The sequence below is a fragment of the Mytilus californianus genome, unplaced genomic scaffold, assembly GCF_021869535.1.
Source record: "Mytilus californianus isolate M0D057914Y unplaced genomic scaffold, xbMytCali1.0.p SCAF_48, whole genome shotgun sequence".
Taxonomy (NCBI): domain Eukaryota; kingdom Metazoa; phylum Mollusca; class Bivalvia; order Mytilida; family Mytilidae; genus Mytilus; species Mytilus californianus.
The window spans coordinates 913,376-930,855 of NW_026262699.1; the positions used below are offsets into that span (position 1 = coordinate 913,376).

The 17,480-nt window shown below is 31.4% G+C and overlaps 1 protein-coding gene across 1 annotated transcript in view; it reads right to left on the reverse strand.

Annotated features, from left to right (window-relative positions):
• The window catches only part of LOC127700085 (uncharacterized), a 47,284-nt gene that overhangs the window by 8,387 nt on the left and 21,417 nt on the right, over nt 1-17,480 (reverse strand). The window contains exons 14-24 of the mRNA XM_052203553.1: nt 16,638-16,719; nt 16,125-16,272; nt 15,563-15,674; nt 13,960-14,056; nt 11,854-12,014; nt 10,306-10,419; nt 9,454-9,486; nt 7,521-7,587; nt 5,703-5,885; nt 1,274-1,373; nt 562-904 (exon numbers count right to left, since the gene is read on the reverse strand). Coding sequence (XP_052059513.1) covers nt 562-904; nt 1,274-1,373; nt 5,703-5,885; nt 7,521-7,587; nt 9,454-9,486; nt 10,306-10,419; nt 11,854-12,014; nt 13,960-14,056; nt 15,563-15,674; nt 16,125-16,272; nt 16,638-16,719 — 1,440 coding nt within the window. The remainder of the gene's footprint in view (nt 1-561; nt 905-1,273; nt 1,374-5,702; nt 5,886-7,520; nt 7,588-9,453; nt 9,487-10,305; nt 10,420-11,853; nt 12,015-13,959; nt 14,057-15,562; nt 15,675-16,124; nt 16,273-16,637; nt 16,720-17,480) is intronic.

Genomic DNA, 17,480 nt, shown 5'->3' on the forward strand with positions numbered 1-17,480 from the left:
ATTACATTCAACATGTTTAAATGCAACGGTAAGATTTTTGTTCAAATGTAAAACGTCTAAATCATCAACACAATGTGTTTGTCCGTGAATTACCCATATAATTCAGTGTATATATCAGACATTTACTTATACTTAATTAGAAAATATGTTTCTGTTAACATGCATGCACTTGTTGGTTATTTGTGTTGAGGCGGTTGTTTTTTTATCAAAATATTTTCCTCGTTCTGCGCCGTTTATTCATATACAGTGCAACCTGTGTTATTCAACACACTTAGGGACCATAAACAAAATGTCGGATTATGCAGGGTATCAGTATACTCAGGATTCTTTTTTTGCCAGGGTGGTCATATTTTTTAACTTTGAAAATGTGTCGGTTAAAGCAGGATGTTGGAATATTCAGGTCTCGGATTAGACAGGTTACACTGTATTTGTTTTGTACGTTTGCAAGTAAAAATGCATTATCAATTGCTCAGTTTACTAGAATAAGTGACTTGTAAGTTATTCAGGTTAAGTTTACTTCAAGGTGACAGATGGTGTTTTTGTTAAAAAAAGTTAACATACCTTTATAAATGAAAACCACCCACTAATAGTAATCGAGTAAATACTGGTTGTAGGTGTCACTTTTTGTTCCCGTGGTGGAGCATTTGTAGTCCCTGGTTCATGTTCTATATCTAAATGGATGTCTTCAACTGAAACTACGTTATACGCAAACAATCTTTTGCTTGCATCTTTCTGATTGGAAGAGTGAGATATGAATTCCTCTATATTGAATTGGTGTCCGAAGTGGAGGGGACTTTCAATATTGCCCCACACATCACAGACGTTATCAAGAGCCTCTATAGCCATTTGTTCATCGTCAGTAAACATTTTTTCCAACAGAAGAACGGCTCGTGATAAAAATAACCTGTAAGAATCAAAGAATAAATTATGAGGTTTTTTTACTGAAGCGTCTATTTTTCAAAGATAGTGGTTTGCCTGGTGTGTTAACAAACATTTCGTTTAGTCGTTTACATTTGATCAGATGGTGGCCTTTTATCTATTACTATACGTTATTTGGTTTGCTCATTAGAGGTAGTACTGGGATATAAAGCTGCTTATGCCGTTATTATGTTTATGAAGGGTACACAAATGTAGTTGGCGAATCGTCAATCACTTCACATCTTTTTATTTCTATACTAATTTATCAAATGTAAAATAAATATTGAATATGACAATGTAAACATACATCTGTAGGATTGCCATACCCCAATTCACGTTTCAGCAATAAACTTACTTTGCATGAGACTGGTATTGATTCTGGCGGTTTTCCTCAAACTTTTCTTCCGCAATGTTTGCCAAAGAGGTAAGAAACATGCTTGAAATCAGGGCTGTCACTGAAATGAATGATCCACAAAATCGATTTAATGCCATGGTAACTAGCAAATTTTTATCATTAGAAGACCCTTAATTATTTTAAAATTTAATGAGATACTCATTAGTCATAGCTAAAACTGATATAATGTTTGAGTACATAGCATTATACATGCCAAAACAAGTACTGGACAAAACATGGAAGAGGAAAACTATCAATTTAGAAAGAACGTATTGATAACGTTGAGTTCACGGGAATACCTTGAGTTGACAGTTTATGTTGGCTTTTAAGAACGTACCATTAAGTTAAGGCATATAAACCTTCAAATATTAATGTCTTTCTAGAAATGAATTTTCGCAATGGGTCTTAAGAAATTATATTAGTAGACTCTTGTTGTTTTTGGTGGTTGGTATTTAACGTCACTTCAGCCACTTGCAATATGCCGAAGAGAAAAAAATACCTCAGACAGAATGACAGAATCAATGTCAATTAGGATCGGAGTCACAGCTTGTTACAAGTGTGCATTGAACTAGCACATTCAAAGTCTGTAGGCTAGTATTCACAACTACCTGGCAGCTTTTTAAAATTGTAAATGAATGTTCCTTATAACATATAAATTAGCTAAAATCTAGAAGGTGTTTTCAATTAGTTTAATCTGTTAAATCTGTTATCTTGAAAAGAACATATACATGTATCAGTGTTAACATAATTTATATGCACATAATAATTGTGTTCAAATGATGTTATGGTTTGTATAGCAGAAATCATACGTGAGAGAAGACTGAAATATAAAATAATAACAACAAAAAAATAAGATGTCTAAAAAAAAGAAGGGCTGAAAAAACCAGAGAGACAGTCAAACTCATAAATCGAAAATAAACTAACAACGCAATGGCTAAAAAAGAAATAAGACAAACAGACAAATAATTGTACACAAGACACAACATAGAAAACTAAAGACTAAACAACATGAACCCCACCAAAAACTGGGGGTTATCTCCGGCGCTTCGGAAAGGTAGGCAGATGATGCTTCACATGCGGCATCCATCGTGTTGCTCATGTTATAACAAATCCGGTAGATTGTATAATTCGGTAGGTCAAATTCGTGTAAAGGGATCGGAAGGGGATTGTAGTAACGAACATATCCGATATCTTCTGTAAGACGAGTATTCCATAACTCGTGATGGCGTCCGTAAAACTTACGAAGAGATAGTTTTAACTTCACCATTTGGAACTCTTGGTTAATTAGCTCCCTTGTGAGCAGCAACCCTCTATCAAGGAAATCATTCTAGGAAATACAAGCCTGATAGTATTGTATCAATCGCTGCTGAAATGTTGCTACATAAAAAATGGGAAGTTCACAATTTGGAAGCTGAAATCATCTCTTTTGTCGTTAAGTTTGTCAATTTTTAGATGTAAGTCGAGGTATGAGGCAGAATCAACTGCCTCTGCTGGATCCTTTATCTCTAGTTCGATTGGATAAATGCGTTCAACATAATCACCAACCGTTGCAACGATTCTTTTAGTGGTACATAACGTAGGTTGCCTGCTTGCAAGTCAAATGGCGGACATATGTTCTCGATGAATGCTTTATTATATCATAATAGCATATTGTTTTGCACTCATACTTTGATACACTTCATATGCTATTGTCATCATTTTTCGTACGATTTCTTTGATAAAAATTTAATAGCGATGCTATCGAAATTATAATATTACCAGGCTTAATGTTTTGTAAAATGGAAAAGTATCTTTCTCAGCCTCAAAACGTCTTAAACTTGTTTAACGAGAAAATTGAAACCATCGTTGAATGCTTTTGATACGTTAAAATAAATTTTATGTTTTATTTTGTTTTCAATAGTTAATTTGTATGCTCTACCAAACCATATTAGAAATTTTTTGTATCATATCGAACAGTTATTGCGGTTTTAAAACTTATCTTGTTAAGTCGAAGACTTTTTTGTAAGAGTTATTTCCCCAAAACTGTTTTCCTGTAAGTTTATCTCCTCCGTAACCAAAACAGATAACGGAGTAGTTGTCTGCTCTATGGTCGGGGTTGTTGTCGCTTTGACACATTCCCCATTTCCATTCTCAATTTTATTTTCATATTTACATTTATTGTATAAACAAGTACCTTGAAGCCATTTCTTCTTTTAAATGAACATACATACACATATCATTTCAGACCGAGAGTGACATTCTATAAACCGGAAGGGCACATATGCCTCATGTCAGTCATAAGTATATACCTCTATATCTATTTTTGGAAACAGTGTGAATAAAGCTATCATTAAAGGCCGAAAGTTACATTCCTTAACCGGAAGTAGCCAATTATCTCCCTTTTTACAGGCACAATTATAGAAAAAAACATATGTTTTTGATATCTGTATAAATATAGCTATCAACTGAGACGTGACATGTTCTTACCAGAAATATGCATTCATCACCCTTATTTCATGCAAAAAATATGGTAACAATATGTTTATTGAATCATAAAAGAAACTGTGACTAGATACCAAAAGTAACTTAGTTAAACTGTAATTAACTTTGCATCAACTTAAAAAAAATTGATGCGGACAGACCTTCATTTTTTTTATTTCTGTTGATTTTGCCATTTTAAGAAGTTATAGATGGTTGAAAATGTGGTTTAAATGAGATGAAAAAAATATAAAAAACGTGTTTCTGACTAATCATTAGCGAAATAGGTTTATATTTCACTGGCTTTAACATTCATTGTTTGTTTTATTTCCGTTGTAGGAAACCCATACTTTGTTTCCATTTCCTTTGTAAAATACCTTATCTATAACATCAATTGAGATGTTTTGTTTTACACATGTATGCCTTTTGTCGTTTTAAATATGATCGGGATATCCACATTTTGTATTTATAACAAAACCAATGATGTAAATTGCCCGATTTTTCGTCGCATTTCATAATTTCAAATTTAAAAATTCTAAACGTCTGCCGTATATGATAACGAATAAAATGGTTAGTTATGCTGACCAGTCTTAAAGAATGATTCGCAGGTACTTCCTGTTATGTGTCCTGTTATAATGACAAATAATATATTGCTATTTTGATAGGTCGGTTAATTTGGTTTTGGTGTCTTCTACATGAAAGACTTTTATTATGTAAAAGGGTGTCTATGTGCAGAAGGTTTTAAAATAGAAAGCAAATAGGAAATAGGCAGACCAATTAAGAAAAAGTCATTAACACAATATGTGCTACAAACTTAGTCTGTCTTAGCAAGGCAATTCTAGGAAAAGTCGAAGGATAATGTGTCTTTAAATATATTGGTACTAACGTATAGTATTTTGTTGAATCATTTGAGCGTAATTATTTGTAGATCACGCTGTAACAGGGGCTTCACATAATATATCAAATTCACACAAATGAATGCGTTCGGATATAGTTGCATTTGGTTACACGTATAGTTAATTATCATTTATCACATATTTTGTACTGATATGTACGTTTTTTGCATGGCCAATAATAGCCGGAGGTCAAGGTTGGTTATCAGCCCTGGGGGCCAATATCGATATCAGCCCTCGAAATCCATATCGAGCTCCCGAGTTTAACTTCCGGTAACCTGTCAATCAAAAACTATTTGTAAAAAAGTTGCCATCTGAAGCAGCTAGACGATCAGAAAAGGATTCTTACAGATCAAATGACGATGCATGTAAATTCATATGAAAAATGAGAAATTTAGAAAGTTACGAATCTGCTGTAGTAGAACAAAATGTAAAAAGCAACAGTGAAAAAAACAAAAGTTCTCGTAAAATTTTGACGTTATAAAGAATTTATAAAATATATGACGCCACAATGGAAAAGTGATTGATGTATGACATCGAAAGTTCAAGCGGAACATATTTCCAAATCATAGTAGCGATATGGTGTTTCTTCTTCAGCATTAATTGGAAATGTAACACTTTAAGTCGTTTAATATTTAAAATTCTGAGAATTAATATATTTATTGTTAATTATTTGCTAAACTTTTCACAAAACTTTGTTTACTCACTGTGATACGAACTTTGTAAACTCACTGTGATACATTTTTTTATTTTCTTTTCGTTAAATGTTTTATTGAATTTTTGTTGAAAATATCAAACATAATTTGGTATATGCTATCTTTTTTCTCTTGCTTGAAAATATGTGATAAATAGATAATTACATGTCATTTCCCATATGGTCCGTGGTATCAGCCCACGAACCATATCAAGCCCTAGGGCTTAAGCCCTCTGGTTTGATATGGGAGCCTAGGGCTGATACCAGGGCCAATATGGAAAATGCCATATAATAATCTATAATCTACAGCTCATTTAATATCAGTTGTTTATAATTATAAGCTTACTCATTGGATTATCAAACTGGTGCCATAATGCAGCTGCCTTTTGTGTTTTATTTAACAATACAGCAACTAGCAATGTCTCATTTGTTGGCACCGTGTCTGAAATGTTGTCACTATTGTCTCCTTTGTCTTTTTTCCTGCAGCGTTTGCAGCATGTAATCATTCCAATTTTAGAACAACAAAGGCCTAAAGAAAATCAAAGAAATGTTTTGTTAATTTGACGGATCGGTTAATAACTCTATAGTCAAAAGTCTAGATAATTCCATCCTTATATTTGGGCGTTCGTTTCTATTTAGGTTTTGTATATGGGGTATACGAATCTCCAAGTCAAAACTATAGTGCATGTTTTACCTTTCCTACCATGGTTTTCCTGATAGAAGATTGCTGCTAACATTAAAACTATTTAAAGAGTACAACAAAATACTGGACTCCAAGGTAAATTAAAGGGTCATTCCATATTAACTGAACAAATCAAACGATTTCTATGAACGAACCAACTGAAAAACAACTGCCATATTCCTTTTCTGGCGTGTTATTTCCAAGGGATATGATAAATCTGGTTTTATAGCCGGATAAACCTTCCACTCAAACATGTTACATGACAGTTATTTTAAGAACAGATTTCTTATATTGACAACCCCCAAAATGTCATAATGTTTAAGTCTTGGTTAATTTCTTTTAGGAGTGTGTATAGGCTTTGAGATAGCTTTCAGTAACTGTGAGTACTGTAATACCACTATCCCATGTTAGGGGAAAACTGTGTGTGCCTTCCAACTGGTTATATTTAACCCCGCCATATTTTGTATGTGCTTGTCCTATGTCAGGATCATATAATTGAAAGATGTGTTGCTGTCATAAATTGTATCATATTATGTTTGCGCTTATTATTGTGTATATAGACCAGTCTGAGGTTTTTGATAGCTGACTATGATGTACTGGTTTTATTGTTGAAGGCCGTCTGGTGATCCACAATTAGTAATTGCTGTGTCATTTGGTCTCTTGTTCAGAGTCGGCAATCATATCATATTTTTTTATATGATGGGTTCATATGCCAATTTTTGGATTCGGCAGCCATAACTGTGTAAACATGCATTACAAATATAAACCACGCATGCATCACAACAACACAACACTAAAATGATTAAAAAAAAATAAACAAACGTACAGATTATTTAAAAAAAAAACGTCAACAAAAAAGTGTAGTAGATATTAAATTTGACAATGACATAAAAGTGAAAATGATGTAAATATGAATACAAATTTACACAAAAGATACACTACAGTGACTGTTAAAATCGTTTGTGTAAAAATCGAGACTCAGAAATCACCCTCACCAGGCATACCAACAGTTCACAAATTAAAAAAAAAAACGTATGCAGATTCAGGCAAAATATGTCCACGTGCTTGTGGCATGTGTGGTGTGTGTTTTTATATTTGTTTCATTTAAACCTCGGTGGATAGTTGTCTAATTGGAAAACATAATGCATATTTATATACGACTTAAAGAAAACTATAGATTGTAGACTTCACTTATTGTTGATCATTCGGAGACATCTGTTGGACAGATGACGGAAGAGTTGTAACAATATGTTTTAACCTTAATCACGTCTCATATTTCTTTCAATAATACAAACTGAATTGATTTTATCCTAAGCCAAAAGGGTGGACTCCTAAGCCGTTAGTGCAATTCAACAAGCACTGTCGTATAAAAACAGTATACACAACCATTACGATGTTGAATGCATATTCCTCTAATATGAGATGATATCCGAGTGAACACATTACTTAGCCATCAAAATATATAAATAAAACTGCCCATACCTTTGAGGAGTTCGTCCGCTATATATAAAGGTGCGTTCGGATCTTCTATATCACTCGGACACACACTCTAGTAAATGGTTAAGAATATCTATTGTATGACTATAAAATTTCTGTTTTCTCAATGGATAAAGGAATAGGAAATCCTCTTTGATAAAACGTTATAATAACTGCGGATAAAATAACGAGAGGTTAATATAAGATTTAGAGCAGCGTCCGTAAATCAGTTTAACTAGTTACATAGTGTGTTAGTGACCTAATATGATATATACCGGGTCAGTAAATTCAATATGGGGTTGAGAGTGAAGCTATGTAACGCATTTATGTTATCGACTATCTTTATTTGTTGAATTTAGACTATAGTTGTCTCATTTGCAATCATACCACATCTTCTTATTTTTATATAAAAGTGTTCAAAAGAGGGGCGAAAGATACCAGAGTAACAGTAAAACTCATAAATAGAAAAACAAACTGACGATGCCATGGCTCAAAATGAAAAAGACAAACAGACAAACGATAGTACACAAGAAACAATATAGCAAACTAAAGACTGAGCAACACGAACCCCACCAAAAACTGGGGGTGAATCAATTTTAAGAACCTACTTCTTTTGGTCTGCACGAAAAAAACTAATTTCAACAATAACAATTTAAAATCAACAACCTTGATATAACAATAATAAACAGAACTTTCAAAACATTTACATAATCAAATAGTGCCAAAGTCGTTACTCCAATACAAACCGTGTATTGAAATAAGCCGCGCCTCCCTACTAACCTAAGATGGAATATACACGGTATCCACGTGGATGATTTTAACCAATCATATTCCTAGAAATTTATAGGAGGTAAGATAAGTATATATATTCCAAGGTACGTCAATGACTTAAGTTCAGGACCTAAAGTCAATCCTGTTTATTTTCTTGTTCACGTTGTATTTTTTTCAGTTTTTCTTGATTTTGGTGTAATTGTTTTTAGTACTCTTTATTGGATATTTCACCTTATGGAAGCCGCAACATAGGAAAATCCCTCTTAGCGAACATTTAGATCGTTCCGGTAGAGGGCTTTTTAGAATTTTCCCGTTCTATTTAATTAATGTCGAATGTGACATTAGAAGATCCATAAAGGAACAACATTTTATAACTTAATTCAAGCCAAAACTAAATGCGCATTAGGCTTTCAATAGCGTTACAATTGGCTTTCTATATTTTACTTTAGAACGTTTATCTCCCTTTTGTAATTGTTTTATGACGTTACGTACTTAACTACCGTCTCATAGTTACAATTATTCGCCTTTCACCTGAAGATTGTTGTAAAACATGAAAGTACTTGTGAATATTAAATAATATATACATTATCTGGAAATATTGGACTTTTTTATTAAGATATATTTATCTATACTCAAGACTTTTAATAATTCGATATATATAATATGTTCAATTTTGCATAGTGCTGCTGTTTATCTTTTATTTAATGCACATTAGCCTCAAGTCTGTTCATCGACACGGTATTTTTGCCAATCCAACTAATTGCCTTGAAGGCGCAGAATAATGCTAATGATTTAGATACAAAAAGTATATTACCCTGATACATTGTGAATTGTGTATCAAATTATAGGAACAACAAGTGTAAATGTGATTTAAACAACGATTAGTATAAAAGAATATGTTATATAATCTCTCCACTTTGTAAAGTTACATTGTAGTTGCTCCTGCGAAAGTACATATTTCCCACTGATACGGAATTCCAAAGTAAATAGTTTTGTTTTAAATTTCTAAATGTGTATTCCTTAAATTACACAATTTAAGTGTAAGTTTTTATTTGTATATCATTGTTTATAAACATTATGAACAAGTATTATTACAGTTCGTCCTCTAGGACATGTAGGAAATTAATGAAAATAACAAATCTTAAATCAAATCAAAATTAAGCTTTACCTGCAGTATCTTGTCATCTTCTGCTGCTATCTCCTAAAATATGTTAATTTGAAAATTAAATAGTTTTAACTAGAATATCACGAATGTTTTACATGCAACCGCAACATTCAATTATCAATGCTTAAATAGTATCTGTGGAACATACGACAGATGAAAAGAAACACCAAACAACACCGTATAGAGAGATCTTCCTACATTAATGAAAAATACGTACTTACTTGTTAAGAAAACAATCATTAATTGATCAAGTGTGTTTAATATATATGGTCAACTTGTATAACCACAATGCATCTAATGTTTAGCGTAAACGCATTAAAGGGGTATTAACTTTAAATTCATGTTTAGTTATTTGACTCAAATTCTACTTTTTGATTTATTGCATACCAAAACGTATATCCAAATTATAAAAAGTCTAGAACACACTTTTTCAATGAATTGGTTCAATAATATGCATCCGGTTTTAGTGTGTATTTTAGTCTAAACCCTATTATTGATAATATGTGTGACCTCCGAAGACTGCAACAGTATTATAACCCTATATAAGCAGAATTAAAGATATAGATAGGTAGCGAACTCGTGCAATTTGAATTCTTATTAAGAATAAAATATATGATAATCATCGTTTTAACCTGTATAAAAATACAAACTTGTTGATCGAACCGGCTACTTAAATGGATTTCTCTTGTTACACTTTCAGAGTTGAAATATTTATGGTTAAAAAAAATCAAGAGACCCTGCCTACAAACGCTAACGTGTTATATCGTTCTTTTTAAGATTTAACAGATTTGCGTGAGATATTAAATGTTAAAAAAAAAAAAAAACAATCTCTATAAAAACACAAAAAAATAATACCTGCTTCCATAATCCATGGAAGGTACTTTTTGTCATTGAGAATTTTTCGTCACTGTTAAGTATCTGATCCATCATATCGGTCTTACCAGCATGAAAAGAAGTGGCAAATACATCCTTAAACATTAAAACATCAATATAAAACCCGTTTGAGAGTATACAAATCATTCTAAGTTAACAATTTTAAAACAAGATATAGAATAGAAGTTAATATGTGTAAATTATTTCTTTCACTGTTTTGTATGTTTTGTCTATTTATGGTAATGTCCATTGTAGGTAACTAGGTACTTCTACATCCCGTCCTTGTGGAATTGTGAGTAGGTAATTTTATATATTCTGGTCTTTTGGATTTGCTGGTGTGCTTTGTCTATATGGCTTTGTGTTTTTCTTTGTTCATATACTTTAATGTGTCTGTAATGATTAACATTAAGATACAATGTTGACTGCTGTACTTTTATTTTTGACATTTTTACCTACTATGTTTAGTTGTTTTGTTCACACATTGTTTTTTGATATAATGAAATTTTAAGCAACTGTCATACAAGTGAGAGGTTAAGCTACATGTAGTTATAAATCAGGTTTAGTTCATCGAATTGCATATAAGTAAAGCATGTACCAATTCAGGAATATGAGGGTTGTTCACCTTTCGTTCGATGTGTGTGAGCTCTTTTTCCCATTTGGTTATGGAAGTTCCATTTTGAATTTTCAGTATTTTTGTTATTTTGTATTTCGGTGCGTTAATTTGTGCATTAACGAGTGTTCTTGAATTACGTGCTTTTAACAATTACAGATAATGTGATAAAAAAGTAAGGTAAGTTTTCGTTCATTCTACCATAGATTATATATTTGACTAAGACATTTTTAAGCTAGGGTCATATCTGACAAAATTGATTAAAATGGATATACACGATTGTAGGTAACCTATATGTTTATATTTCAGGACACGGAACAAAGTTAACAACTTAATTCAAAAGAGATAATCACAATCAATGGAATGTTGTTGATTATCTTGTAACACATAGTTCTGGAAAGTGTATAAAATTGACATAGAGAATATGACTGTCGTGAAAACGTTAAAGCTAATATGACAAATGTAATTCAATTAAACACTTACTTTTAATTTCATTAAAAAGGTGTGTATAGTTCTTGCAAGCATCTTGGTATCATTTGTGCAGTACTTTAGGAACTGAATAACTACTGATTGAGATACCTTTTACAATCTTTTTTACCTACACTTAAGTGGAAACTAAGTAACTAATACTATGAGGTATGTAAACTCTATCGGAAAACCTGAGATTTCACAGAGAGATCAGAAAAGAAACAGATACACTTGACAATTAACTTCATACGTGTAATTATTCAAGTGTTTACTGGATAATAACATAAGAGGTAGGTGCAGTTGAATAAACCGAACTGTTAATGGTTGTCTTCAACAAAAGTATCTAAACATCGACGTGGTATACCTTTTTGCATAATAAGATCAAATCCATAGTAGCAACATGACAATATAATGCATATTATAACGCATTTGGTAATTTAATAATAACTTACTTGGCGGTTTTTGCCTTTTGTATTTGTCTTCGAATTTGGGTCATCTAAACTGTAGCCAGCAAACAGTTCTCTCCTGGTGAGACCATCAATGTTCGCAACATACTTTGAGATATATTCTCCACCGTTCAAAGAAAGATATTTAGTCATCATAACTTCCTCAACTTTAAGAAATAAATTTATGAAAAAATCTCCAATATAAGAAATATGTGCAAACTGTATAAACCTAGAGTCTTTCTTTTATACTGAAAAGAAACATTATCCGGGTTTATCGTGCATGCCTTAAGACAACACGTTAACATGGGAGATGAGAGAGAATATATACGAAAAGAACCAGGTTTTGAAACTAATCATTAGTAAATAGTTGACGAATAAGGAAACAAATAATAGTGTAGCATGATATAATGCTGCAAAACAATGGGGCTCTCAACATTTGCTCAATAATGAAACAAAGTTAAAGAATAATCTTTTTATGTCATGTTCAAATTTGAACATGAATTGCAATGAATGATGACCTACACATTGTAGCATTAGAACAAAATTAGGCCTTTTCAAAGTCAACATCGTCTGAAATCATATTTGCGTTATGTACTTGCAACGTTAAACAAAGACTTAACTCCTTTGTAACAGCAGTTACACGGTACAAACAATGTATAAGTCAATAATTGAAATTAACCTATTTGCAAGTCTGGAGCAAATCCTTGTATTTTATTTTTGTTATTTGCTTATTTATGTTTTACTGCTCGTTTTGATTATTATGTTCTTCAGACTGTTTTGTTTTTGAAAAGCTTTCAGCAAAACTATTTGTTTTACATAAATTAGGCCGTAAGTTTTCTCGTTTAAATTGTTTGACATTGTCACTTCGGGGCCTTTTATAGCTGATTATGCTTTTTGGGCCTTGCTCATTGTTGAAGGCCGTACAGTGACCTATAGTTGTTAATTTCTGTGTCATTTTGGTCACTTGTGAAGAGTTGTCGAATTGGCAATCATACCACATCTTCTTTTTTATATTGTCTTTTTTTTTATTCTAATGGTTTCGTTTGTCTTTTGCTTTCTAAAGTTCATTTTCTTGAAATGTATTATCATTAATAATGTATTATTGTATCATGCCATCACAGAAGCACTTATTACTGGAAGTACGCTACAATCATTACGGTCACGTAATAACAATATATCAACACATGCTTGTAGTACGATCACTGTGCAACGTGTTATGTTAAGTTTGTAGGTGTGTTGAACGTTGTACATGAGAGAAGAAAGATACCAAAAAGGACATTGGAACTTGAGAGTCGAAACCAAACTATTTTTTACATGCAAACAAAGATAAAGGCGAAGAGACAACAGAATTTTACAAAAACTAGAAAAAAAAACGAGAGCGTAAAGAATCCCACCAAAAACGGGGTTATCTTAGTGCACTGAACTGACTGTAAAATCAGTGCCAATTAGCTTCACTCAATAGATAAGAACTTAGAATTACAAAAACCTTAATGAAAACCTATATGAATTGATTTACAAGAAGAGGGTATCAATACAAGTCATATCCAATTGATTTATTGTAAAGACACCAGTTGAAGTGTGAGATATGCACAAACGTGTGCAGTGCCAAATTATAAGTAATAAATATCAACAGGAGGTAGTATCATAAGTGATCATAACTGTATTCATTTTAATTCAATAGACAACCACTCTAAAAGCTGATTTATACGCATCTATTGAAATATGCATAACATACAGACAAATGATGAATTTCACTTCTTTGGTGTCCTTTAAAATTGTAGAATAAATATGACAAATACACAAAACCAGAATTGCATTAGTTGATTTTAACAGTCCTCAAGAAACACTTATTATGGAAAAATATCCAAACTAGGTTGTTATCTAAATAAATTTAAGTGTGATCAAATGCATCTTAAACACAATGCTGATGAAATATTATGGCGTGCAACCAGTGGAAAATTATCGTTCTTATTTGAACGATTGGATTCTTTTATTCTCCGATTATTAAAAGAAAATCAGTCTTATTAACGTGCCATGTGTTTGACTTTAAAATATAAAATATGTCTGTGATTTGATTAATCACCGTTTGGTCCTTTATTGGAAATATTTTACCATGTTTTTCTTCAAAGGACCATGCTCTGATTATTCCATCAGTAATTCTTTCCCATAGTCTATCATGTTCCTCAACTTTGATGTCAAATATTGAAATCTGCAAACAGTTATTACAAAATGTATAGACAAAGAGTTAATAGTGTCTCACTAGTGTCAAATGAAATAGGGTAATGTACATGATGTAACCCCTTATTTGACACAACAGTGATTTGAAAAGCATGCTTGAACAACTTTATACATACAATGTTAACATTTCATACAACCACAAGTTTTATTTGTATCGGATAATGTATCATTGTTAAACCATCTATTGTCAGTTTTATGTTTTTGACGAGCGTTTTAAGTGGCTTTTACCATAAAATGGATATGATTTGCGTCCGGTAAAGAGAAGGAAATAACAACGTGTAAAAACGTATAGTCACGAATGCATTACAGATATGTCAACTTAATGTAGCACTTCATGAAGGATTGTGTTTTCAGCTGTCCAAAATCTATGGAAACTTTCTCATATGATATAACTTGTTCTTTTACAGTAAAACAGTTTAAAATACAAAATCAACAATCCCAATATAGTTTTGCTATTTAAAATTCTTATTTTGTGTTACTCTCATTTCATATTATTTACAACACCTTATTTAATGGACATAACGAAATATTTTACAAATCATAGTAACAACGCCATATTAATATACGAATAACGACAAACGGACAAAAACAGGCTTTTTTTTTTAATTGGTACGTAATCATTCATAAAAGTATTCGAGTTCAACTGTATTTGTGTTAACTTTACACATTGCTTGCCAAATCAACAGAAACAAAAGCGATATTTAAATCAGACAGATTCGAAATATTCGATGATGATTTTGCAAGAATCTCTAAAAGAAAGACAAATGATGCGCAGAAAAAGATTGGAATATTGTAATATTGACAAGTCCATTGGATAATAAAAACACAAGGTTAACATCTTCATGATAGTATGCTGAAGTTAGTACCGATACATTATACGTTTGAAGCCAATTGATATACAGCTAAAGCCTTTATATGAGGTCGATATAATGATATATTGACCTGAAAGGATTATATTGACTGAGGACGAAGTCCGAGGTCGATATACCTATTTAGGTCGATATATTCTGTATTGACCTCATACAAAGGCTATAATTGTTATATTATTTATTTATGACTGTATTTTAATCAAAATCGTCAGTGTATTATATTTTCGTTTTTTAGATCTTTAAATTTTGTTGGAATTTTATAGATATCATATTGTCACATAATAGTTGTTATTTCATTTATTTTTATTTTTTTTTATGTACATTTTATGTATGTTAACTTTTTCCAAATAATCGATCTTACACTTTCTTTTTATACTTTAAGCTAAATTGAATTCATTAGATGACGTTCCAAAGTAAATTTGCTTTTAGATATTCTAAAAATAACCGTGCAATAGCATATACCTTGGAAAGTATAGTTTAACATTTGACTATTCCTAAACGAATCAAATTGGTTAGAATATACGAATTAATAGTATTATTAAATATCATCACTATTGTATATTAAACATGAATCAGTTTGCTTCATAGCATTTAACATATTTTTGTACCATCCAATCCTTTTCAATGATCATTTGGAAAACTTCCAGTATGTTGTTAAAATGTTCTTTCGTGAAACGTCTTGTTATCATTATCGGTAATTCCTTCTTCAGTTTTGAAAAGCTACAAATAACATCAACGGTACAGAGTTGAATTACGACATTTAATAAAAACAAACATAACACTTAAAGTTAAATTTGAACCTTTTGTTCGGAATAATACTAATACTTGATTAGAGTTTCAGACATCATAACAAAATAAATGTATCGAGCGATTTTTTTTTTATTCAAATATTTAGCAAAAAGATAGATCACGTGTCATGCAAATAAGGTATGTAAGGATCTGTTATTAACTGTGTGAAAGCCTTATTTAAATATTTGTTTTCAGACTTTTAGCTTGTTTTGAAAACACCACAAAATGTAAAAAAAAAATATTTCCCTTTAGATATCATTAAAGATCTTATCGAATAAAAATGTGTCTAGTTTCATTAAAGGACATGCAAAAGTTTCAATCTGTTTTGTAGTGTCTATCGGATTCATTATGTAAAAAGTCAATTTAACGTTACAAATTTACTCTTCCAGGCATAAAGCAATCAGGTCAGCAGCCCCACCAGTTCCTTTCACAACCACCACTGATATATCACTATATATTGCTCTCATAACATGATCAAGTGTGTCTAAATCACCATTCAGCACCAATAAAGACACCGGTACTCGAATATCTAAGCCATGAAAGAAAATGTACACAACAAATAAGTTAATGAAACATGCTAACTGGTCTGCAACAGATTTATCGTGTATATTTCCCATTAATGTAGAAAATAATCATATCGTTTATCATCAATTGTTCACAGATCGACTTTAAAATCTATAATCCTCTCTATTTAAGATATCTACCATTTATTAATTCGTTAAAATTACTAGTGTAAAACCATTCAAACGGGAAAATTAACGGATAAGACATGTAAAAGTATGCCGTTTTTTATGTGTTTAAGCAGCATAATTAAAACATCAAACGTAAAAGTAGAATATATTTGGTTTCAAGATTAACATGATTAATGTGGCTGTGTACAAATCAATATCTTACTTGACAACATTTTAGATTCCTTTTCGCCTTCTTCAAACAATACCCGACCTTCTGAGTTGATGTACTTTTCAAGTTCCAGAAGCTAGAAGTTATATTAACAGTGTGGTTATAACATAACAATATATAGAATATATAGAATACAACTGTTTTCAGCAAGTGTATTGTTTTCTATTGTAACTTACATTATATAAAATATGTTTTTACCTTTACGTATTATCTTCCTTTAATTCGGAATACACTCGTATACACAGATCGTAAGGAGTTATAATCTAGTAAAATATTTAGCAAACACAGAGGTGTAAAGAAAGAAACATTCTGCTACTGTATTGATACAAATGTGCATCAAATAACATGTTAACGAACTTTGATATTACATTAACGAATAGTGTATTTGTTGCAAAGTCGTAGTTTTTTATGTTGGATTTTGTGTTCTGTTTGTTTTTGTCGTTTTTAATGTGGTGTCTTAAGAATGACTAAAATAAGTGGGATACTGTTTCAATTTTCTTTTTTGATATTTAACATAAAACGATGTTAAATGTAAGACTGAAAATAAACTTACTTCTTTTTTAAATATATCCATATAAGATAACTTTCCTACATATGATTTCATTGAATTGCCATAAAGTTTAAATGATTGATAACTTGGTTGTAGATCTTTTTGACATTTATTTCTGTATACATTTGAATAAGAATGTCTTGAAGCAGGTTTCTTATTTACTAATAAACCGTTTTGCTACATTATTAAATCAAATTTATGTCTGCTCAATTGTTGACTGTCATAATTTTGTCCTTTCAACTCTTTATCTTCATACCACGAGTACCACGATCGGTTCTTATAGTACA